We start from the raw sequence: 26,054 nt of genomic DNA, 5'->3' as shown, positions 1-26,054 counted from the left end.
TGTTCAGTTTTAAATGAATTCAAATTAATGCTACCCAGCCAGCTCCTTGAGCTTAAGGCTAAAAACAAAGCCGTAGGCGACTCCTTCCTTTAACTTCTCCTTTAGAGTAAGATTCCCTTCAGAAAGAAAACATCTACTTAGCTAAACCTTCACTATACAGGAACAGATTTTGCTTCATCAAGTGGCAATGCCACATTAATATTGTTAACCCTTTACGTTCATGTTACTTAGCAAAAGCTCACAGTTAATGGATTGTATTGTGTAGTGGAAGACTAGTGTATTATAATTTTTTTTGTAAATAAATACATTTAAACATGGATATATTTTTGAATATTATATATTGGCCACTGTTTTATAAAAGCAACAAGCCACTCATGATAAAATCACAGTAATGCATGGCCTCTTGTGGCTTATTGCTTTAATCTTTTGAACTCTTTTATTGCTTTAATTTTTTATTCCTCCAGTATCAAATACTGTACATTTTGTGAGCTTTAAAATAGTATTTGAGCTTAATCATGCGTAGAGTGAAACGTCATATTAAGTCGTTTGGTCTTTTATGTTTTCTCCTAGGAGGCGAGCAAAACAAACAGTACTCATGACCTGTCACGAAGCCCACAGAGTCTAAGTGATACAGGCTACTCCTCTGATGGGATATCGAGCTCACATAGTGAAATTACTGGCCTGATCCAAGAAGAAGAGTTAAAGTTGAGTGAAAGGGGCTTGTCTGGACGACTTACCCCCCCAAGTCCCTCTGAAATAACTAAACTCGAAAGCTCTATGCGCCCACTACTAGAGTCCAAGGTATCCTCTGAAGGAGAAAGAACACGGGATAAAGAGCGTGGTAGAGAGAGGCACCACAGGGAAGCTGATGACAGAAAACATAGATCCCACTCACTGTCAATCAGTCCAGAAGAGTATGACTCTGATGAGGAACTAGAGGATATCATGGAGGAGGAGGAAGACCCAGCTGATTGGGAGGCCAAACGAGAGCTCAGAGCAATGGCTGCTGCAGGAGAAGAGAAGAAAAAGAAAAAAGTTCAGCCTGCTGAGATGACAGATGAGGAATTTATGAGAAGGCAGATAATGGAGATGAGTGCTGATGAAGAAAATGAGGATGATGAAGAAGAAGAGATGGAGGAGGAGGAGGAAGAGGAGGAGGAGGAGGAGGAAGAAGAAGAAGACGAAGGTTATGGCTACCAAAAGCCAAAAAAGATACACAAACACATCAGTGACTCAGTGAAAGAAAAGCGTCGTCTAACTCACCATTCAAGCAGCTTTGAGGAAGAGAGCAAAACAGCCAGTGACATCTACAAAGGATCAGCTGAGGAGGGCGAAGAAGACCTTATTGGCTCACAGGGAGGCTTACGAAGATTCAAGACTATAGAGCTGAACAACACCAGTAGTTACAGTCGGGACATAGAACTCAGCAATGAGAATGATTTAAACCTGGACCGAGAGCCTGAACTTGAAATGGAAAGCCTTACTGGTTCCCCAGAAGAGCGCTCAAGAGGCGAGTATTCCTCCACTCTTCCCCCAACCACTTCAAGCTACACGTCAGGAACATCCCCAACATCTGTGTCCTCCATGGAGGACGACAGCGATAGCAGCCCAAGCCGGAGGCAGCGCCTAGAAGAGGCTAAGCAACAGAGGAAAGCTAGACACCGGTCCCATGGCCCACTACTTCCCACCATAGAAGATTCCTCAGAAGAAGATGAGCTGAGAGAAGAAGAGGAACTTCTGAGAGAGCAAGAAAAGATGAGAGAAGTGGAGCAGCAGAGGATCCGGAGCACTGCCAGAAAAACCAAACGTGATAAAGAGGAACTGAGGGCACAGAGGCGGAGGGAACGGTCCAAGACTCCTCCCAGTAACCTATCCCCTATCGAAGATGCCTCCCCAACAGAGGAGCTGAGACAGGCTGCTGAAATGGAAGAACTTCATCGCTCTTCTTGCTCGGAATACTCACCTTCAGTTGACTCTGAGGCTGAAGGATATGAAATGTCATCCAAGCTCTATAAGTCTGGGAGCGAGTATAATTTACCAACATTCATGTCGCTTTATTCTCCTACCGAAAAGCCGGATACTACACCATCTACAACTATTACAACTACCTCATCAAGTGGCAAACCTCTAAAAAGTGCAGAAGAAGTTTATGAAGAAATGATGAGGAAAGCAGAGATGTTGCAAAAACAACAAAAGCAGCAGCAGCAACAACAGTCTCGCTCAGTACAACAATTTAGCACTAGTGCCTATCAAGAAGAGGACAGAATAAACGGACAGCAATATGATGATGAATATGAATATATTGACCAAGATGATAATGGCTATGAGAACGAGGAAGCAAGTGATATATATGAGGAGATACGTCAGACGTCACAGAATATAGCCAAGCAGTTAGATGATCAAGTTGAAATGGATGTGTCTTACCCAGATAAACAACTTCTAGACACAGGATCAGCTTTTGCTAAACTCCTGGAGCAAAGCAATGCCCTCCTTACTCCTGGCACAAGCCCAACACAACTCTCAGCCCCTGTGTCATTCTCAGAAACAGGAACAGGGGGACGGATACCTGATGTCAGGGTAACCCAACACTTCTCGAAAGATAAAGACAGACTCAGAAGTCATGTTGGCAAAAACGGTATTACACCTGCAGCAGCTGCCACAACTATTACTGCATATGGAGTGTACTCCAGGGATGCTGTCACAGTCACACAAACCAGCACAAGTCAAACAATGACAACAACACAGTCCACCCTATATGGTCGACAGACAAGCAGCACTGTCACAACTACCACTAGTATCTCAAGTGTGTCCAGCAAAATAGCAGAGATCACTCAGGCTTATAGTCAGCGAGAGGGAAGGAGAATGTCAGATAACAGGATTCAGATGAGAGATAAAGCTACACCACCAGAGTCAGCCATTGAAACTCGAACTAAAGTCTATGCATATTATAAGGGGAGCCCACCTCTCTCCCCTACTTCACCTCCAACTCATAGTCCTGTAAGATCACCTTCCAGAAGAACAGCTGAATTTTCCACTCAGACTTTCAGCCCCTCAATGATAGCACCCTCTGGAGGATCTGGCCCAACATCTCCAGTAATGGCACAGGCCACTCAGACACCCCACAGGGCTGTCTCCCCACGTCTCTTTAGACAACAGTCCTCTCAGGATGCCCCTTTTATGGTGATTACTATTGGATCTGAGCCTACTAGCCCACCAAAACCAGTTACAGTTAACACTGCCACCTCCCCTTTGTCCTCGCCAACAAGATTCAGTCGTCAATCAACTTTTGATGCTTATTCGCCACCTGTGAGTCCCCCTGACACTCCACCACACCAACAGTCACCTCAGCATGGGTTCTACAGAGCTCATAAGGTTGAAAGAGTTAATGTTGGGACAAGCATGGTAACGACTGCTAGCACTTACACTCGTGGATCACTGTCAATGGAAAACATATCTCTCTGTCGCATTTCCACAGTTCCTGGCACCTCAAGAGTTGAGCAAGGGAAAAGGCTACAGAGTGCAAGTGTGGTAGACCTGAGGACCGCAACTAAGTCAGCTCCTATTATTATGACAGATCAGGGAATGGACTTGACTTCTTTGGCCACAGAATCCAGAAGATACTCAAGCAGTGCTGAAGGAAGCCCCATCCGTCATTCTACAACTATACAGCCCCTCATTATGAACTTAAATGCACAGGAACAGTCGCATGTTATTGCGTCAACAACCACAACAGTCAGTGTCACTGTTGCTGCTTCCATGTTCATGTCTCAACCCAAGCATCCTGTCGTGTATGGTGATCCCCTTCAAAACCGAGTTGACTTTGGTCAAGGTATGGGGACGGTGGTATGCCTTGCACAGAACAAACCACAACCAGTTGACCCATCTATACCAAATATTGATGCCAAATTAGAAGACCTAAGTATTCAACAGCAGCAGTTACTCAAGCAGCAGCAGAAGCTCCAGCAGCAACAGCAGCTCTTGGAGCAGCAACTTCAGCAACATCATCATCTTCAACAGCAGCAGGCTGTGTCTTTTGCAAAACTTAGCCTGTCAAGTCAGTTGCCTGTGTTAAAGAAGGACCTGCTTGTCAGTCAGACCAGCACGGCTCCTGTGGTCAGTGTGGTATCTCCAGCAGTGGTCCCTGAAATTTACAGCATAGGAGGTTCCCTTGAGGTGAGGGGTAAGCCACCAGAACCGGGTACTGTGAACTTTTCAACTGCCCAACCTCACGTTATGATGGTCCAGACAGATGGTGTTTCACAAGGAGCACCTATGACACAATTGATCAAACCAGAAGAAAGTCAGAATGCAATGGATCTAACAGGGCAAATCAAAAAAGAGAACCAGGTTGCTTGCTGTGATGTAGTTTATAACCTGCCCTTTGGGGGAAGCTGTGTGGGAGGTCCATTTTCCCAGAAACCAACTACAGAGGAAACAGCAAATGTCAGTGAGCCATCAAGACCCTCTTCTGTGTCACCACAGCTTTATCAACCTTTAGAGTCAAAGCAAGATAGACAGCCATACCAAGATTTTGCATTGAAATCATACACACTGCCATTCCCTGGCCGGATACAACCATCTATGTCTGACACCAACCTAGCAGAGGCAGGGCTCCAGTCATACCCATCAAAGCTTGACCCACATTTGCAAGGTTCTGGAGAATTAGCCATGGATTTAAGCTCAGTGAAACATGGCTACGAAGGAGGATATTTTGGAATGGGCCTTCAATATGGCTCCTATACAGATCTTCGTCAGGGTGATGTGGCTGCTCCAGCTCTACCTATGAGGAGATATAGCTCCCTTTCCAATATTAGTTCAGATTATGGATACTCTCCCCGTGAACTTGCTAGCTTTCAGGAGGCAAATCTTGCCCAGTATAGTGCCACGACTGCTAGAGAGATTAGTAGAATGTGTGCAGCTCTCAATTCAATGGATAGATTTGGCAGCAACCCTAATCTTCTACAGTTAGGTACTGTACGAGTTGGTGGTCCAGGTAGCAGAATTAATCTACAGCAGGGTCCTAGACCCAGCTTCATGTATGGCTCAGATGGAAAACCTCTGTCCCTAGCACTTACTAATCTCATCAATGCAAGACAAGCAAGTCTTAGAGCAATGTATCCATCAGCTATTAGATCAGCTGATGGTATGATCTATTCAACTATAAACACACCCATTGCATCCACTGTACCAATCACAACACAGCCAGCTTCAGTGCTGCGCCCATTACTAAGAGGTGTTTACAGACCATACCCCACACCAAATATGACTCCAGTACCTCTGGCTAGCCTCACAAGAATGCCTGTAGCACCAAGAATGCCTCTCACAGGACAGGCACCATACCGCTTCCCAGCACCTAGCCGTGTTCCTGTTACAACCTCAGCTGCTGTAAGTGAGCCTGTTGAAGTTACAGCAGACCAGGATGTACCTGTCTATCTTGGAAAGTCTCCAGGAAGCTCATCGGCTTCAGGTACCACTGTAACGCTTACTCAGTCTTCTGTTACAACAGCAATGCCTGTCTCAACACAAGTGGTTGCACCAGCAATCCAGTCTCAACAGCAGCCAATCAATCTTTCTCAGCCACACTTTCACTCCAAGGACCCTGCCCAACAACCTCAACCACAACCTCCACCTGCTCATTCTTATCCTCCTCACAGTCAGCTTCCAATCCAGTCAGTTTCAGTACAGCCACCTCCTTCCATGCATACAGTTGCAGCCAATGCCACAGATCTGAGTGGGCCTCCAACAGAAAAGGAGACAGAGGAGGAAAGGCTACATCGTCAACAGGAACAGTTACTGCAGCTGGAAAGAGAAAGAGTGGAGCTGGAAAAATTGAGGCAGCTGCGTCTTCAAGAAGAGCTTGAGAGGGAACGTGCAGAATTGCAACGACACCGGGAAAAAGAGCATATATTGGTGCAGCGGGAGATTCAGGAGTTGCAGAACATCAAACAGCACGTTTTACAGCAGCAACAGGTTGAGAGAGAAAGTCAACTGGTTTTGCAGAGAGAGCAACTGGCTCAACAGAAACAGCAGCTTGACCAGATACAGTCTCTGCAGCAACAGCTTCAGCAGCATCTTGAGGAGCAGAAGAGACAAAAGACTGCAGCTGCTGTTGCAGCAGTAGCCAGTGCCCAACTGATTTGTGACCAAACTGGCAGGATTATTCAGCCACAAGACCTGCCTCCAGATATGCAATATGGAGATATTCATGTTTCCTCAAGGTCCCTGCCAAACTCTTCATCAGAAATGTGCCTCAGGGCTAACGAGGGACAAGCTGAGAATAGGTCTATGCGGAAACAGAGGTCTATGCCTCGTCTGCAGGATGGGATTGATGGAGAGGTGACAATGTTTACTTTGCCTCGTAGAATTGTAGACAGCAGTGTGCAAACAGATGATGAGGATGGAGAAGACAGATATCTAATGTCCCGTAGAAGAAGGACCAGGCGCAGCGTGGATTGCAGTGTTCAGACAGATGATGATGAGGACAAAGCAGAGTGGGAACAACCAGTAAGAAGAAGACGTTCCCGGTTCTCCAGACACTCTGAATCTGGTGCTGATCCTAAAAATGAATCTTCAACCACTTCAGCATCTGCCAAAGTCACTTCCTCTAGTATTGCCATTCAGACCATTCGAGACTGCTCTTGCCAAACAGATACAGAGCAGCTAGGGAGAATATCCCCAGCCATACATGTCACGGTGCCAGACCCCAACAAAGTTGAGATTGTTCATTATATTTCTGGACCAGAGAGAACCCAGAAAGGCCAAAGCTTAGCTTGCCAGACTGACCCTGAAGCCCACTCTCAAGGTGTTGTAGTACCTCAAATTAGCGTCGCCACCACGATTAGCCCATATTCCAGCGGCACACAACTTGTGGGGTCAGCAGATCCACTTTCACCTCGTCAACAGGGTGTTGTGAAGTTTGAGAGACGGAAACCAGACCCCTTGGACATTGGCTACCAGCAGCATCACCTGCACAACGAGTCGCTGTCCAGCGTGATTCGTCAACCACCAAAATCCCCTCAGGTGCTGTATTCTCCTGTATCTCCTCTGTCTTCACCACATCGCATCATTGAGACATCATTCTCATCTACTGAGCGGCTGAATAAAGCCCATGTCACTCCGCAGCAGAAGTCATACACAGCTGAGTCACCACAGAGGCACCAGAGTCTACCGCGCCCAATGAAGAATGTCCAGAGATCCATGTCTGACCCCAAGCCCCTCAGTCCTACTACTGATGAGCAAATGAAGGCCAGGATTTCACTTTACCAGCAGCAAGCACTTCAAAGTCAGGTATGGCCTGAGATAAATTTTTTGCAATGCTATGTGATAATACATTTTTACATATGAACGTTTAAAAAATATATAGATTTTAAATTTAATAGGTTGTTCAGAGTGTGCTAATATGAGATGTAAAATGGGCTTTCCATTAAATGACAGATATTATAAATTTCCCAAACTGTAAAAGTATAGATCCACAAATTATATCCACATTGCTTAAAAATAGACATTGAAATTTTTGTTATTATATTTACAATTTGGGTGGCATAGTGGCACGACAGGTAGTGTCGCTGTCACACAGCCCCAGTGTCCTGGGGTTCTGGGTTTAAGCCCTGCTCTGTGTGACTGTCTGTGAGGAGTTTTGTGTGTTCTCCCCGTATCCGCGTAGGTTTCCTCTAGGTGCTCTGGTTTCCTTCCACAGTCCAAAAACACAAGTTGGTAGGTGCATTGACTACTCAAAAGTGTCCATAGGTTTGAGGGTGTGAGGTAATGTGTGAGTGTGTGTTGCGCTGTGAAGGACTGCTGCCCCCTCCAGGGTATGTTCCTGCCTTGTGCCCAATGATTCTGAGTAGACTCTAGACCCACCGCGCCCCTGAACTGGATAAGTAGTTAAAGAAAATGAATGAATGAATGAATGAATGAGTGAATGAATGAATGAATGAATGAATGAATGAATGAATGAATTTATATATTATACTTAAATGCATCTCATTTAAATTAGCTTAAACTTTGTTGGGATAGCAATGTTTAAAATATTGTGCAGGTTGTTGTTTGATGCATGTTTTTAACCAAGATTTTTCAGTCCTATTGAGAAGTACACGTGCTATAATAAAATGTTTTATTTTTCTCTGAGATCACTGCTTTGACAAAAAGCAAGTGCTTGTTCTACAAACCTCTCTGTTGTTTGAGAACACTGACTTTGAATAACATTTATATTAACCATTACAATAGATGAAGCATGCTTATTTACTGTTAAACTATATAGTTATATAGTTACTTATATTGTAAATTATCATTTATTTTTCCGACTCATAGATTGGTTGAATGTTAATGCCAATACCTGTATAAAACATGGACGGCCATTCCCTTCCATTCTATAGGAATGGAGTCAAAATTTGATTCTAGAATATGAGAAGCAAAGACCAGGGGCTGAGACATATACGCCTACTCATTTAGGTAGACCTGCCCCCTTCTCGCAGATCTCAGAGAGTCTCAGACCACTGCAATTGAACATTCTGCAGGAGACAGAACACACATTTTGCAACATTTAAGGTAAAGAGGAAAGTTCTGCTAATGTCAGAATGTCATTGCTGCCTTTTTAGAATAGAGTTGGAATGGAAAGTTGGTAAATGCCAGCAATTGCTGCACCTTTTAAGGTGAAAAGGGGAGTTATAATAATTAGTTCTGTTTTTTTAGAGCACCCAACAGCAGATCATGACATGACTGTCAAAACATCTACATTTAACAGTTATAAGAAATGATATGTAATAGTAAGATTAACTGGGAGCCTTAGAGTGAACAGAAAGTTCTGTGAGAAGTGGGGTGGCTCCTGCAGATCCACCAGACCAGTTAAAGCTGCCAGTAACTTTATTCTTAAGTGTAACTTTGTGCTATCCATGTTTTCTGCAGTCATTTGTTAATATATGTTCTAAATGTCTACATTTTATAAACTGTTTGATATATTTTATAAACATAATAAAATGTTTTAATAATATGTAGAGCCATTTATACTCCAAAATATTCTACAAAATATTAATAGTTTTAATAGTTATACATGCACAAAAAATATAGCGCTGTGCCAGAATGGAAAAAAAAGTATTCCTTAACATGTCTTGCAATGGCTTAAGCTGGTTTAACTATTCATTAGTATTGGTATGTCCTGATAAATTATATAGTGAGTCAGAACATGCGATGCAAAAGGGACTTGTGGACATTGGTGGTAAGCACTGAGAAAAAAAAAACAAAGGTAAGTTTTTAAGAAGGGTTTTGTTGTTGTTGTTTTGTTTGTTTATTGATTTTATTTTTCATATACTGAAGCTAAAATGCTTGTCTTACACATTGTATTATACATGTTGCTAATTGTATCCATGGAGCCCTGAACCCTCAGCCATGGAACAAATATGGCAAATCATTGAAGATAACTTGGAATCAAACTTAAACCCCAGCTATATTAGTGCTTGATCAACACCAAAATTATGACCTCAGTATTGATTCCATTTTAGGTAACATGCTATCAATAACAATTAAATTATTTTGTAGGATTATCTACAAAAAAAACAGCAAGATATTTTTTGCCCCAATCTCTTGTAACAGAGTGTTGACTCCTGCAGTCAGTGCAGATTAGCATATTAAAATTGGAGTAAAAATGCACGACCATATCAACATGTAACAATACTTGATAACCTTTTAATACATTGTTTTTAGCTTGTCTAGTTATGCATAACTTTCAGTTTCTGAACTCTTTGTATAAACTGAGATGGGTATGTGACAGATGGTTGGCAAAGTGTAATGTGTTGCGTTCTTTGGTGGAACAAGCTTTATATAAATGTTTGCAAACTTCATCAGCTAGTTCATCTTTTTCTTTGGTGCTGTAGGCGCAGTATGCCATATGTCACGGTTGTCCTTTTTTATTACCAGTATACTGCAGAACACTAAGCTATAGAGCACTCTTCAGCACAGCTAAGTAGAGGTTTTACTAAGTAAATTCTTAAAGGGTCATTTGAAGTTAGCATTCAACTTTTGAGTAGTATTTTAGTTTAGAAATAATTTCAGTTGTGTTTACTTCACTCATTACATTTTGCCTTGTTTATCATCAAAGATACTATAATATGTAACACTGTGCTGTGCTTTTGCATGCTCTTGACCCCTCCACTCTCCCTGGCACCTCTCTCCTTGCAGTTGGCGGCACTCCAACAGAGCTCCCTCCTGAGGAAAGTTAAACGGACCCTGCCAAGCCCCCCACCCGATGAGACTCAGCTGCCCATGGTCACCCCTGCCCTGCCCCAGATGTATGTGCCCTCTGTGCCCTCCTTGAAGGCAGGTTCCCGGCCAGGCCTGGCGGCCAAGGCCAGCCTCCTGAAGGACCTCACCCATGAGCTAAAGGCAGTTGAGCAGGAATCTACCAAACTACGGAAACAGCAAGCTGAGCTGGAGGAGGAGGAGAAGGAGATTGATGCCAAACTACGATACCTTGAGATGGGCATCACACAGCGAAAGGAGACACTAGTGAAAGAGAGGGAGAGGAGGGAGCTGGCGTACCTTCGCTGCATGGGTGACGCACGAGACTACATGTCAGATTCTGAGCTGAACAACCTTCGTCTGGCAGCTGCAGCCTCATCCTTCGAAAGTAATGGGCTTCTGACCAGGCCAAGCACAGCACCGCTCAGCCAATTTTCCAGTGAGCTGAACACTGCTGCACAGTTTCCCCCTACATCATCCTTTGTCTCTTACCAGTACCCACAAAGCCAATCAACAGCACCTGCCCCACAGGCCTCCACATTCCAGAGCACTGGATTCAACCAGCCTCCCTATCCTACAATCTCCCAGGCCCAGGCTCTCCCCCAGCCCACACCCATACAGACCCACCATCCTACCCCATCCTATCAGGCTCAAGGGACCTTCCCTTCCCAGAGCTTCCCCCCATGCCAACCTCCATATCCAACAGACCATCCAGTGCTGCCTCTATCCCAACCAAGCCACCCAGGATTCCAGCCTCCTCCACAACCACCTGCTGGGCCGACTCCTTATCCAACCCACACCACACCATACCCGAGCCAGGCTCCCCTCTACCCGGTCAGCCAAGCGAGTACCTACCAGCCAACGGCAGACATATTAACTGTCCACCAAAGGCCACGGCAGACCTCGCTGGCTGACCTTGAACACAAGATGCCCACTAATTATGAGGTTATAAGCAATCCTACTGTTGTAGTAACAACCACTGCTCAAGATTCTACCTATAGCCAATCTGGTTTGGCTCCATGTTATGGACAGTACAGCACAACCATGGCAAGCACATATGGGCCATACTCCACTTCAGTTGCGAGTACATATGGTGGGTACTCAAGTACCACAGCAAGTTCATATGGGCCATATACGACAACTTCATCAAGTAGCTATGGACTGTACACTACAACCATAGCTAATACCTATGGATACACAACAACTACAGCCAGTTCCTATGGACAATACACCACTACAGTTGCCAGTACTTATGGCCAAGCGACATTGTCTGACCACCTACACTCAGTGGATAGCCCCTCTACCTATACTGGTGATGGCCTTTATGGATCTTCCAACCTTGAGCAGAATGTCCCTAGAAACTATGTGATGATTGATGACATAAGTGAACTAACCAAAGAGGGCATGGGCACAACCTCAGACCCACACCGCAGTGAGGGCCACGGGCGCTATGGGGGTGACGGACTCCACACACGAGGGGGGAGCTCCTACGGCAGACCAGAGGATGAGCGTGACGCAGAGATGTACGACCATCACCATGGCAGGGGTAAGAGCACCGGCAGCTACCAAGCGCGAGGGGCAGATACGCATGGCCGGGTAGTGGGCAGCAGTAGCATGGGTGGGGGATCCTCATATTACTATGATGACTACAAACACCCAACAACTTCAAGAGCAGTCCAGAGGCATTCCTCCAAGACCCTGGCCCCAGCTGTCATGTCCACCAAGAGGAGCAAGCATCGTAAGCAAGGTTTGGAGCAGAAGATCTCCAAGTTCTCCCCAATAGAGGAGGCTCGTGATGTGGAGGCTGATCTGGCCTCGTACACCATGAGCACCTCCACTACAAGTGGTTATGGTACAGGTTCTCGCTCACGGAAACTCCAAGATGACATCTATGGGCTGCGACAGACTTCTTATGACTCACACCGGGGATATTACGACGATGAACGTCTCTATGGCTACGGCAGGTCTCGCTCAACTGGTTATGGCATGGATAAGATTTCTTCTCGGGAGACAGGCTATCGAAGCAGGTCTTACGAACGGGACTACACAGATCGGTCATACAGAAGCAGCTATGGCCGAAGTGGGCGCCCTACCTTACGCTCTCAGTACTCTGAAGAGGAGAGTCCACTTAGTCCAATGGGGAAGCTAGTGGGCAGTAGGCGGGGCTACTACGATCCAACTAATCCATATGGCTCAAGCCACTCTCTCCCTGATGTGCAGGACCATATTCGAGACCTGCCACGGACCCATGTCTACAAACCTGATGATATGTACATAATAGACGATATGTGTTGCGCTGTGTCTGACAGTGAAGGTAAATGGGTACTGAATGCCAAAGTCACTGTCTACTTTAAACATCCCCCACCCACCCAGAGAAAGAGAAAGAATAGCAGATATAAAGGAGTGAGAGCCCAGTGCATGCCTATGTTGTGCCTTCAGACGACCAGCCTTCGTCAGAACTGACTGTCAATGCTGCATCGAGTGCCAAAATTGCATGAGCTTTTGTGTGATCCTTTACTGTCCTTGCATTTTTCCTTATATTGTGCATGGTTTCCTGTAGTGCCTTTCTTGCATGTTTTTTTTTTTTTTGAAAATGTGAATTGTGAATACATTTTATGACTTGTATGCAGTTGTCCATGTTATGTATTTTGCATTGAAGTGCTATCTATGGGTTTTAAGCTCCAGCACTTTTATTATTTTCTTTTCCCTTTCTTTTCTTTTGCATGGCCTCAGTCTGCATGCCTCTATCACCAACAGACATGGAGATTGATTGTGATCTACTTTTGGTTTCCAAAGCCTACCATCTTGGCCAGGAGGAGACCGACTGGTTTGAGAAGCCACGTGATGTTCGTGGTTCCCGTCACTATGGCAGCAGCCATTCCTCCTCTGGGAGGCGTGGCCATGTCAAGCACACATACCATGACTATGATGAACCACCGGAGGAAGACCTGTGGCCGCAAGATGACTATGGTCATTCCCGGCACACATCCTCTCGAGAGCATCGTCACCATGGTAGCGGGAGTTCTGGAAGGCATTCCTCCTCCCGCCACTCTGACGAGCCCCGCTCTTCCCGGTCTTCACGCTCCTCAAAGGACCCATCTATGCGTCACGATTCGCGTTCCATGTCCTCTTCTTCAGGGAAGAGGGGCGACTCTCGCTCTCAGGGCTACCACTCCTCTGACTACTCCCGTGACCCTTCAGGACATCACCATGGCTCGCGCTCTGGGAAGCAGTCCTCTCACCACCAAAGTTCTTCCAGCAGGAAGCAGCAGGACCTCCAAGGCCACCCATCATCCTCAAGACAGCTGGGTTCAACTGGTTCAGGGCAAAGGGGTCCTGGTGGACCTTCAAGCTCAAACCGGCAGCCTGGGTCTCAGCAGCCGCCTGATGCGCAGCAGGGCCAGCGAACGCAGTTACAACAGCAGGCGCAAACAGCAGCAGCTAGGCCAGGACAACAGATGCCTGCAGGAGGTCCTGTGCAGCCCCAGCCAGCGCAAGCCCAACAACTCCAAGCCAAACCTGGCCAGACGGGACCTGCAGCCCGGCAACCTACTGTGGGAGCACAACCTGCACCGGCTGCAGTGAGTTTTATTTGATACAAATGCAGTAAAATACATTATATCTAGATGTATTTGTAGCATTTTGCTTTCCAGCAATTCCGACACAATAATTAATGCAGGTACGTTAAGTTGGTTATAATCTGGTGACAATTTGAGGTTTTTTGTGATTTTTGTTGAAGAAAAACTGGTGTTGATGCAACAGGCAAAATTCATATTATAGAAATAGAAAAATCAATATTTCAAATATTTCTAAATATTCCTCAGTATAGGATTGTGGTAAGAATAATACAACTGTAATTTTTGTTCATTTTAAGGCGTTGTTATATAAGCAAAGTTCATAACATCAGGTAAATCATTTAGCATGTTTCAGGAAATAATACTTAATAACATTCCTAATTTGCTTAACTAATGATGCTACATACATTGCTTTAAAGGTTTAGGTGCACTTAAAGAAATAAAATCCTAAAATATGTATAATTATACCTGACATGGGGGAACAACTAGTATGCTACTACAGATCTGGCTCCCTGGACTCAGAGGATAACAGAAACAAAAACTCCAACCTGGAAGATCAACGTGTGCTTGGACTTAAGTGAGGGAGCATTAGTTTATGACACAGTCCAGAACCTATTCACATACCACCTCTGTCAAGTTGAGGGTTATACCTTGGGATTGCGTGTTTGGGTCCTGCAGGGCGCAAAGCGCTCCTTCGCTTAAGGGTAAGGCCGCCCAGCTCTTCCATTTTGGTTCCACAGGTTGCTTGGCACTCACTCGTTTAAGGGCAATGCCACCTTTTTCCTCTTGGTTGATTTCAATTCTTCACAGGAGGAGAGGCACTCCCTTACTAAAGGGCAATTTAGGTGGAGTTTCAGTCATCAGTCTGCAGCAGGACCTGATTTGTGTTCTTGTATTGTTTTCTATTAATAGTTTTCTAGTTAATAGTTTTATTTATAAGTCTTAAGTGGGTCTAATGTCCCACTTGGTGTCAAATTGGTGCACTGCTTCAGACAAACTCTTTAATACAGCTGAAAGAGAATTGTACTCGTTTACTGCCTGTATGTGTGGGCATTTGGGTTAAACATGGCTGCTACAAGCTGGGAAGGAATTTCTAATCTTTTTCTTTTATTTTTTTTTTTTATTAGACCACTCTTCTAACACCCACTGTACAATCAGATTCTGTTTTGCCTTCTTGTCCACAGGTAGCTATCCACCTGTTAATTTTATTATACTAATTTCTACTATTACCATTCCACTAATATCCACACATTCGTACAGTGTGTATTTCTGTCATATTCTCATTATGCTGCCTTTCTTTTATCCTTCTCTTAGCCTTTCGTCTATAGATTTGATAAGGCCTAGTTCATCATGCACTGCTAATTCAATTTTACACCCAGATCCTGTTAGGAGGCTCTTATCTGTTTCTTTGATTAGCTGGTTGTGTGCTGATATAAAAGAGCTGGGGCACTCTGTCTTTTTCCCAGTTCATTAATTTCTCAGTGTGTTTGAACAGTGTACATTTGCCAAAAGCATGTATAGCACTACTTTCTGCAAGATATATACTGTAGAACACACTTAGATTTTTATATATTATACATAATGTAATTGATAGATGTTTTTTTACTTTTTCCAAGACAGCAGGCCTATTAGTCAAATAATATAATTCTGTGCTGGATTATACTTATCGCCAAATATAAACCTGAATGTGGGAGCATAGACTAAGTATTTCCAAAAGAGAAACCAATCTGACCAGTGGATTTAGCTAAGTGTATTCATTCCATGCACCAAAAAGAACAATCAACAACTGGCATAAAAGATGGCATATGGAAGAGAGGGAGATCTTTATCATATTCTGCCTCAAAGCTACAACTAAATAAGCGTATAGGTCCCCTCTCATCGGCAGTGGAAAATCTCATCAGTCTAATCATCCTTAGCACAAATGTTACAATGTCAGTATTGTATTTGTGTTTGTACCCTTTAATGATCGTGTCATATCTAGACACTTTCAGAATTTTTAACATTTCCAAATGGATTTGTGTTTGCTTTGAATGAAAAATGATTTACGCTTACACCACACTAGTTAAGCTTGTCTAAAAAGCATGTCTGATCACACATTTTCTCAGATTATTAGATTTGCTTAAGCACTTCTTGACACTATGAGATGTGCTCTTATCTATAAAATGATTGAGTGAACTAGCCCAAACCATCATAAAGTGGATTTTCAAAATGAATTAAATATATTCAGAATTAAATATGTATCTTGTCTTCTGTAGGTTAAGCCTGAACCTACTCCTGTCACCGCAATTGGAGCAAAGGCCGCCACCACCCAACCTGCCAAAACAGCTCAACCTCCGCTCACGGGGATAGGTGAGTTTACATATAACAGAATATCACTTCATATTCATCAAATAATCTCCTTCATAGTCCAACTTAGTTTTTCTCTTTTCACAGCTCTTCAAGTCTCCTATTTAATCCAACTGATATTATCAGTGTTTTGAAGAGTGCCCTTGGGTTTTTAAAGGGATCTCATTCCAAAGAAATCTCATTCAGTTTTTCCTTCTATTTCTTCTACTTATTATAATAAAATATGATAATAACAACATTTAAAATTTACATTTGTCCACCATAATATAACAACAACAACAAAAAAAAACAAAAGTTACCAATTTTATTCTGTCAATATGGAGTCAGTTTTAGTAGGCCTCCTTTGTGAGCTGTTTTCTGATTTAGACTGTGATTTTTTAATATAATTTTTTGTTGTATTTAATTTTATTTAAAATCACAAATATGCCATAAATATATGCCTATGTACTTTACTGTCCATTACATGTTTAGACCTTGCTTGTGTTGTTTTGTGTAAACCCATGTGTTCTCTCAGTTCATCCACTAAAAAGTCACACTGTTTTTTTTACCCCACTAACACCTCTGCATAATCACTGGATGTTCATCTGATGAAATAAACACACATACACACACACACACACACACACACACACACACAGAGAGAGAGAGCGGAAATGAACTGGCTCACACTTTGGATTAAACACTGCCTATTCTATGTATTCTCCACTTTTAATCCTCAGATTTACTAGGAAGGCAGGGAAACCTTATGCAATGAGTCCCAGAAGCAGCATGTTTATGTGTGATATTACACACAAAGAGAAAAGTATTGAATAAAAACTAACTAAATCAAATATGTACAGAATTTTCACTTCAGTAAAAAATATCATAACAACAACACAGATCAGGCAAAAAATAATTTAAAAAATAATAATTTTCCACAGTATGCCCACTGATTCTTCCAAAATCGAAGTAGTAATAGTATGCAGCAGTTTGTCCTACTTTGCTGCAGGAAGCACTTCTACACTTCTGGGAAAGCTTTAAACTGGTATGGATCTGGAAAACATTAGACTATTTAACCTTAAAATATTTCTATGAAAGCCTGATGGCATTCACCCTTAATAGCTTTAGTGGGGTTGTGGTTTGCATTTTTTCACAACAGTATGCACTGTTTTCAGCTTTCCTCTCACTTCTCAGGTATGACGCCACTGGGTTTGGAGGGTAAGCAGACATAATGTATTCTGTCTGTTTTCATATCTCTCCCTCTCCCTCTCTTCAGGCTCTAAGGCAGCCCCGAGACCTGGCGGGATCGGCAGTGCTGCAGTGGGTCAGCCTGGCATGGAGGGAGAAAGTATGCTGTCTAAAATCCTGCCCGGAGGAGCAGCAGAGCAGGCTGGCAAACTGGGAGAAGGTGAGGAGAGAGAGAATCGTCTGTGTGTTAAGGTTGCAGGATGTGAACAAAATACTAATACTGAAATTGTGCTGCTTTATATTGGAATAACAAAATGGCTTGCAGTTATATGCAGTTTTGTATGTAATTTCAATATTGCAATATTGATCATGATTTTGATCCTTTAGTGTCTGATCAAGAAACAATGCTTTCTTTAACTGCATTGTATATAAAAATAACCAAAAAAATTTGTTAAATCAGATTTTTGCAATAATTAATTAAACACATTTATAAACTGAGAATAATTTTGCAATAACTTGCTGCATGTATAATGGGGTAGACACAGTGTAATTGTGGAATGCAGTGTGTTGCTTAAGTCATACTATGGTATAGGTTTCAGGAATAAACACTCAGTTCTCTTCCACATCAGGACCAGATTGTGATTAGTATTTAAACCTTAAATTTGTGCACAAAGCTGTTTATTCAGAAGAGGGCATGTAATTTCACAGGGTACAATTAATGACCACTAAAATGATAGATCCAGAGCGAGTGGAGCTCCAGCGTGGCCACAAGGCTCCATCACGTTACAGCTCATGGACTGGTACAATAAGCTAAATCCGTATGCATGTATCATTTTTACATTTTTTTACATTTCATGTCAAATCTTTGTCTTACTGGAATTCTGTTAAGCTGCTTTGTGACAACATCAGTTGTAAAAAGCGCTATACAAATAAATTTGATTTGATTTGATTTGATCGCAGTCAGGGGCTGCACTGAAGGGTTCATGTCGTGTGAATGCGTTTAATAAATAATTCTGGTCATTTCACTGACTGTTTCATTCATAACTCACTCATGGCGCATATTATAATAAATAATAACCCAAACAGTGTTTCTCTAAATATTCTGACTATATTCTCGGAATTATATGGACATTTTTACTCAGTTATTCTGAGATTTTTCTCAGAATTATTCTGTGATTATTCTCAGAATTCTGACTTTATTCTCTGAATCTTCTTTTTTTTAAATGCCGTGGCCCTAAAATGCTGTTTTATCTTCCTCTCCCTACAACTGCTACTTCTAATTTTAAATTAATTCTCCTTTCAACAGCAATCTCTGGATTTGGCAAGAAGTTCACCTCATTGTGGTGAAACAGTACAACTAAAGGTGAGGGGCACGGTGCAATAGATAATAAATGTATGTATGTGCATGAAATTCCTTGTTGCATTATAGCTGGAAGGGGAGTTGTACTTTTTATACAGTGATAGAAAACACACAAAACTCCAGTTCTACATATTGATCATGTTGAAAACAATCATTACTCTAAGGTTAGATTTAATGGATTTAGGGGGAAATGGCTGATATGTAAGTCATATATTCCCTTATAAAGTTACATTTTGGAGAGGTTTTAATATATGACAGTTTGTTAAGTTTGGGGTAGCCTACAGGATTCATAAAGTCATATAATGTACACTGCATTCATGTTTTTTTTTTTTTTTTTGGGGGGGGGGGGTGCAATTTTAGGGGTTAAAACATACTTGATGTGGCGCATTTTATACATTTCTGTTAACCTCCACTGTTAACTGTTTGTGTGTGTTGGTCAACATGTGTGCAGGGTGTCTGGAAAAACCTATGAAGTTTCCCTTCTATGTTTTAATTTAAAAGAGAGTGTGAATAAAAGAGAGAGAGAGAGAGGGAGAGAAGTAATCTGGGTGCACTGGTAAGAACTGCCTTTAAACAGATAGATGCCCTGTGATTTGATTGTTCAATTGCATTGCACAACAAGGGAATATATTAAAGAGCGATGAGATTCGTTTGAAAATAATGTTGCAGACTGTGCATGATTCATTAGGCTAATTTCATCTTCCGCAATTTCTTCAGTAAAATGTAAAAAGTAAAAAATTATAGCTCCACATTCTGTCTCACACAGTCATGCTGAGTCATTTTGTACATACATCTCGGAAACTGAATCTTTATTTCTCATCTACTTCCAGCCAACCAGGACTGGAATCACAGGACATAATTCACTCTAGACCTGGGCACATGATCACAGAGGGACTACGCTGCTTTCCTCTAGCAGGCCAGACAGTAAGGAGAGATCACAGTGTCATCATTCTGAATAAAGGATTTTAAATGTGCATAATGTACATATGCTTTTCTAAGGAACACAACATTGATCAGCAGATTCACTATAGGCTAGTGTCTTGTCTAAAGGATCCTCTGTCACTTCTGTCACGACATATTAAGATTTCCAGCACTCTTAGTTCATTAAAAATAATTAAGACTTCTGTTACATACTTCCCACATATACCATACTTCTTGATTATCTTAGATTGCTGAATATTCTTTATCTGTTTGGTCGTTATCCACAAGGCTTCCATTATTTTCAAGCCCAAAAACACACTAGTTTTACAAAATAACAACTGCAGCCCCCAGGCCTCACTAAGTGTTATCCTTGAACTGGTCCTCTCCGGCAGCAGCCAGCGCTACTATGGTAAAATTGATAATAAAATTTAAGAGCTATCACTGTCTTAGGCCTTAGTCTTGGATCCAGCTGGGACTCCGTTTTTGTAAGAAGAATCAGAATTCTGCTAGAATACAGTGGGCTTCTTCGGCATCAATAATATCATTTCTCCATCCTCACCAACTTTACATCCTGAACCAGCTTTACATTTTCACCATTATTAGAGTATTTTGCATTTGTTAACACACTTGGTTGTAGGGCCCACTTGGAGTCATAATAGTCTATACGAATACAAGGATATTCTTTTAATTAGTGTATTTCCATATTTATATTATAAGATAATGTGTTAGCCATTTAGCTCCATCACTAGAACATTTCTGCAAGTGTTTGATGGTATTCAGGTACTGATGTTGGATATTTAAAGCCGCTCCGACCCAGCCAAAATGATTGAATGATGCTTCACCACTCCATCCCATTGCTGAGGCTTTATACCATTCTTGCCAACATTTGGCTTTGGGCATGGCGTTATTGGATGTATATGCAGGTGTTTTAGAGCATCCCTTTTCAGTTTGTGTTTTTCTCTGTATTATAAATCTGTGCATGCAAAACTAAAATATGTGTCACCAATCAGTGGGCCTGTGCAAAAGTAAGTAATATGATTACAACTCATCTATTTGAAGGACAAAGGACATTCAATATGTGGCCAAACAATCAGCATGTTAGCTGTGGTCACTGGGTATAAATAATTTCTACTCCTACTGGTATTTTACGTCTGATGTAACACTCTACTTTGATCTTAGACCTCCCACCTCTCTGTGAACTGCTGTTACAGTGGCGGATACTGATACAGTGGGGCAAGACACAAAGTATTCAGTCAATTGCAACCATAGACAAAACCGTTCTAAAATGTTCCACAGGTTCACTCTGACATTCTCACTTCAGTGACTCATGTTTGCATGCAATTCTTTATATTTTATAGCTGTAGTGATGCAATTATACATTCAGATGTATAAAATCTGATATTCAATGAGTTTTCATACATAGTACATACATAAATTTGCAGATTACATATTATTTTTTATAGTTTTATAGTTATTAGTTTTTTTTCTTGCTGTTAATATGTTACACACAAATACGTCTGAACCTTTACAATATGGTCATGCACTAATTTTATTATAAGATTTGACATTATGCAATGAGGGACATTTGGTTTTAACTTTTGTGTGTGTTTTTTGTGATTATTATATTTAATCATAGTACTTTTTTACACTTCAAGGTTTTAATAGCTCTCATTAACAATTGTAACCTTTCTCAGCAGGACACAAGCTAAAAAATTGTAGAAACTGGGATAACATCTGAAAGAAGAGTTTTAATAAATAAATAAATAAATAAAAATAAAAGTAAACTTCATGACAGCAGAAAGCCATTAGAAACAGATGTATTGTAATACACAGGGGCTTTTCACTGAGAAAAATTACTTGCTTGAATTAGGCACCCTGCTATGGACAAAAAAGGAATAATGTAGTAGATTGTGGCATTAGAGCTCTGTGTGAATTAGATGATACATTCACATTAGCAAAATCAATAAGTTCATGAAACACCAAATGCACGAGCATTCTTCACTCTCTTCCACACATCAACAGCATTTAAAGGTTAATGGCTAGCTTTCAGAAGGTTTCCTCCCTTTCTTTCTCTCTCCCTCACACACACACACACACACACACACACACACACAGTCATCCCTGTGACAGTCAGTAATGCACTGGGCAGAATCAATGGAGCACTAATATCATGAATCCTCCACACTCCAAAAGCCATTGGCCTCTTAGCACAACCAGCTGCTGCATTGTCTCAGATACAGTATCCGTAGAGAGGCAGTGCTCACAGAGCTTCTGTAGATATATTATTCCATCTGGCCCATGAGACCCCTTTTACACATTTTTCATCTCACTTATGATAACTATGTGAGTTCATAGTATACCAGTGAAAGACTCCAGATTTTTTACTCCAAGTCACAATGCTCTGTCAAAAAATATTTTTGAGTTTGCTGTTAATAAACACACTTGTTTGTCTCTTGAAATTCCAGCAAATGGATGAAGCACACATGCTTCTTACAGAAATACACGCATCAGAGTTAGCATCTGCTAAACTACAATCCCTGCTTTCAGCCTTCTCAACAAATGTCACCATTGCAAAAAAGAAATTCTATCAAGACAAAATCAACAATGCTACTGACACCCGGAAGCTGTTTTCAACCTTCAAGTCTCTGCTGAACCCTCCACCTCCACCCCCTGCAACCAACCTCACCGCTGACGCATTTGCTGACTTCTTCACCAGCAAAGTTGCTGCAATCAGCAGCCGGTTTTCTGACCCCTCTACACAGCCTTCGGCTCCCCCTTTGAATCCTCCTAAACCTACTGCTTCCTTCCCTTCTTTCACTCCTCTCACAGAAGACGAGGTATCAAATCTTCTTAGAGGTGGCCGTCCCACATCCTGTTCACTGGATCCCATTCCTACCACCCTACTGCAAACAATAGCCCCGTCCATTGTGTCCGCAGCCACTCATGTAATCAATTCCTCACTAACCTCTGGAACATTTCCAAACACCTTCAAGCAAGCTCAAGTAAGACCTCTACTCAAAAAACCTGCTCTTGCTCCTTCTATAGTAGAGAACTACCGACCAGTCTCTCTCCTCCCCTTCCTGTCTAAAATCATTGAAAGAGCTGTCTTTAAGCAGGCAACAAAATTCCTCTCCCAACATAACCTTCTTGACTCGAACCAGTCCGGCTTCAAGAGCGGCCACTCGACGGAAACTGCACTTCTGTCAGTAATGGAAGCTCTTAAAGATGCAAAAGCAACAGGTCAATCCTCAGTTCTCATTCTGCTCGACCTATCAGCAGCGTTTGATACGGTCAACCACCACATCTTACTAAACAAACTCACTGACATGGGCTTCAAGAACAATGCACTCTCCTGGTTTGAGTCTTATCTCACTGGACGATCCTTCAGTGTGTCATGGCTTGGACAAACATCAGCGCGACACCACCTCACCACAGGTGTGCCCCAAGGCTCGGTGCTGGGACCCCTCCTCTTTGCCTTGTACACTACCTCTCTAGGCCCAATCATACATTCGCACGGCTTCTCCTATCACTGCTATGCAGATGACACACAGCTCTATTTATCCTTTCCTCCAGGAGACACTTCAGTGGCAACTCGAATCTCTGACTGTCTCTCTGACATATCTACATGGATGAAGGAACATCACCTCCAATTGAATTTATCCAAAACTGAACTACTGGTCCTCCCAGCCAAGCAAGCTATTCTCCACAACATCAGCATCAAGCTAGGGTCCCTATCAGTGGCTCCCACCAAGGTTGTAAGAAACCTAGGTGTCATGGTTGACGACCAGCTGACCTTCGCAGATCATGTTACCGCTGTAGCTCGATCGTGCCGCTTCTCCCTATTCAACATAAGGAAGATTAGGCCATACCTAACTCAACATACAACACAGCTCCTCGTTCAGACGTTAGTAATCTCCCGTCTAGACTATTGCAACGCCCTCCTGACAGGTCTTCCGACCTGTGCTGTGAGACCGCTACAGATGATCCAGAATGCGGCAGCACACCTGGTCTTCAACCAACCAAAAAGAGCACATGTCACGCCCCTATTAGTTGAGCTGCATTGGCTACCCTTAGCTGCTCGCATCAAATTCAAATCACTAATGATGGCCTTCAGAGTATTCACTGGTTCTGCTCCCATCTACCTCAATAGACTCTTAAAACCATATGTTAGCGCCCGCCCTCTCCGTTCCTCAAAGGAGCGCCTACTAACACGACCAACCCTCCGTACAGGTCAGTTGAGGCTATTCTCATCTCTGGTACCACGCTGGTGGAACGAGCTTCCAAGCACTATCAGAGCAACAGAAACCCTCTCTGCATTCAAGAAATCATTGAAAACCCAGCTCTTCCGAGAGTATCTTTTGCACTGAATGTCTTTCTTAATAATGCACTTATTACTTCCTGGCATACTGCACTTAATGTAAGGTATTTTGCATAATTTGTGCTGTAGTTCGAATGTTAGCTCCTCTTTTGTAAGTCGCTTTGGATAAAAGCGTCTGCCAAATGCATAAATGTAAATGTAAATGTAAATCTCTCAGGGGTGGGTGAAGCACGTAAAGATTGCACTCCAGTGACAACAGTTAGGGCACTAGAGCTTTCGCTCAGGATAGGGTGACCATCCATATCTGGGAATACACTCATACAGACATTCATACACACACATTCACTCACAGCAGAACAAGCAGCCAGTTCACCTAACCTAAATGTTTTGGATTGAGGGTCTATCGTTGATAGTTAAGGTTTACGGCCCAGATTATTGAATAGAGCTCAGTTACACAGTTACATAGGCCCACAGTTTAGTGCTGGTGGTTTATTCTTCCCCAGCCAACACTTGGCATTGGGCATGATAGCTTTCTATGGATATTATACAGAGGTGTAATGCCGAGGTAAACAAACACTGTGGGGGCAGATAATTCTTCCCACACACAAACACATCCCACATAATATACAAGCTGTGTGCGCACTTTTGAATTACCATGTTTACAGTGAGTCCATTTTAAAGTAGTTTTTTTCCTTTAATTAAACCTCATTATAGCAGAGTTTCAGTTTCCAAGTCACAATCCAGGGCTTAGCGTGTATGAGCATGACTAGTTAAGATGTGAGAGTGCTGTTGATTTTATTGCAGACGTTAGTGCACTTTCATTACAGAGTAAACTTGCCGCAGGGTCATTTCTGGAAGAGGTCTGAAGAGATCTCAGCATACGTTGTCATTAACATTTGAACATTAGTATGATGTATAGTGTTCAAACATTACCTCACATTCTACAAATTAGTCCAATGATTTTACCGCCCCCGAATGAGACCCACCCATGCCATGCTTATAAACATGAGGAGCAGTGAATATCAGTCTTTCCTGTAGCTTAATTTGTAAAACATGAGTTAAGGGAAGTCTGAGCATGAAGTGATCCAGCAAATGGGCAGGGACGGGCGGTATAGGCTGTATAGAGGTGTTGAGAGAATGTCCTAACAGCATGATAAATAAATAAATACATACATACATACAATACAATACATTGACCAATCATTTGTTTTAGATTGTTTTACACATATACAACCCTATCATGCTTTGTCTCTGCCATGTGCTTCTTGTGTTTGTTTATCTTTGTTTGTTATGTCTCTGCCATGTGTCTATGTTTTTGTTTTGTCTCATCTCTGTTGTTTTGTCTCCTCTCCTGCTGCGCCGCTGCACATGTGAGCTCCTCTCATCATATGACTAAGCTCACTGGTGCTTCTTGTTACCTTATATATGTGTATAAGCCCTGTTTCTTGGTCTGAGTTTTGTCTTTCATTTTATATCAGTATGTTTTTTCGTCTCGAGAGAGAGAATAAGCAAGTATTTATAGTAAGGCCAAGCATTAAAAAAAAAATTATTGCAGATTATATTCAGTAAATGATTTTGACCAGAGTATGAAGGTGAAATATCCAAAGGCTTTTAGTTTATTCAAGTCAGGCCCTACAATCTGAAATATTTATCACTTGTCTGGGCAGGGAGACTCCTAGTATTGTTAGGAGAGTTTTGTGCCACATAAAGCAGGCCAAATTGCTTTTTCAATCGTTTGAGCACAAGATATGGCTACTCGTGTGCATTTCTACAAACCCATTTACTGTTTATAGAAATCACAAATTTGTCATAGAATTTAATATTAGATTATTAGCATCTCATAATTATACTTTGCTTTTGAGATATTTAGTAATGCAATTCACTAAATAACATAGTAAGTCATAATTATATGTTCCTATTATCATGAAACAGTACATTATAATTATGAGATAGAATCTAAGTTTATGAGACAAATATTGTGAATATGTTAAGGCATTTTGTTGATACAACTTCATTAGAAAGCATACGTACTAAGCAGTTACTGGGTCATTATTGGGTCAAAAGTCATTTTTATGAGAAACTTTCATTATTATGATTCAGCGAATGCTTTTTTTCTCGGAAAGCCCCTTCGACA

General features: G+C 42.1%; 1 protein-coding gene across 5 annotated transcripts in view; it reads left to right on the top strand.

The window, feature by feature from the left end:
* bsna (bassoon presynaptic cytomatrix protein a) overlaps nt 1–26,054 on the top strand; it is a 146,350-nt gene that overhangs the window by 113,764 nt on the left and 6,532 nt on the right. Inside the window, exons 5-13 of one of the 5 annotated variants that reach the window (XR_010795312.1) lie at nt 571–7,020; nt 7,126–7,287; nt 10,174–12,547; nt 13,030–13,814; nt 16,064–16,157; nt 17,410–17,541; nt 18,628–18,684; nt 19,133–19,237; nt 19,512–19,605. Coding sequence is in view for 1 of the 5 variants with exons in the window: in XM_066643498.1 (XP_066499595.1) it covers nt 571–7,287; nt 10,174–12,547; nt 13,030–13,814; nt 16,064–16,157; nt 17,410–17,541; nt 18,628–18,668 (10,143 nt within the window). In the remaining 4 variants the exon portion in view is untranslated. Of the gene's footprint in view, nt 1–570; nt 7,288–10,173; nt 12,548–13,029; nt 13,815–16,063; nt 16,158–17,409; nt 17,542–18,627; nt 18,685–19,132; nt 19,356–19,511; nt 19,606–26,054 lie in introns of those variants that run through there. The other 4 variants (XR_010795311.1, XR_010795313.1, XR_010795310.1 and 1 more) reach the window with 4 other exon arrangements.

Source organism: Hoplias malabaricus, chromosome 14, assembly GCF_029633855.1.
Source record: "Hoplias malabaricus isolate fHopMal1 chromosome 14, fHopMal1.hap1, whole genome shotgun sequence".
Classification (NCBI taxonomy): Eukaryota; Metazoa; Chordata; class Actinopteri; order Characiformes; family Erythrinidae; genus Hoplias; species Hoplias malabaricus.
Note: the sequence above shows the minus strand (reverse complement) of the source record. Positions and strands in the feature narration are given on the sequence as shown.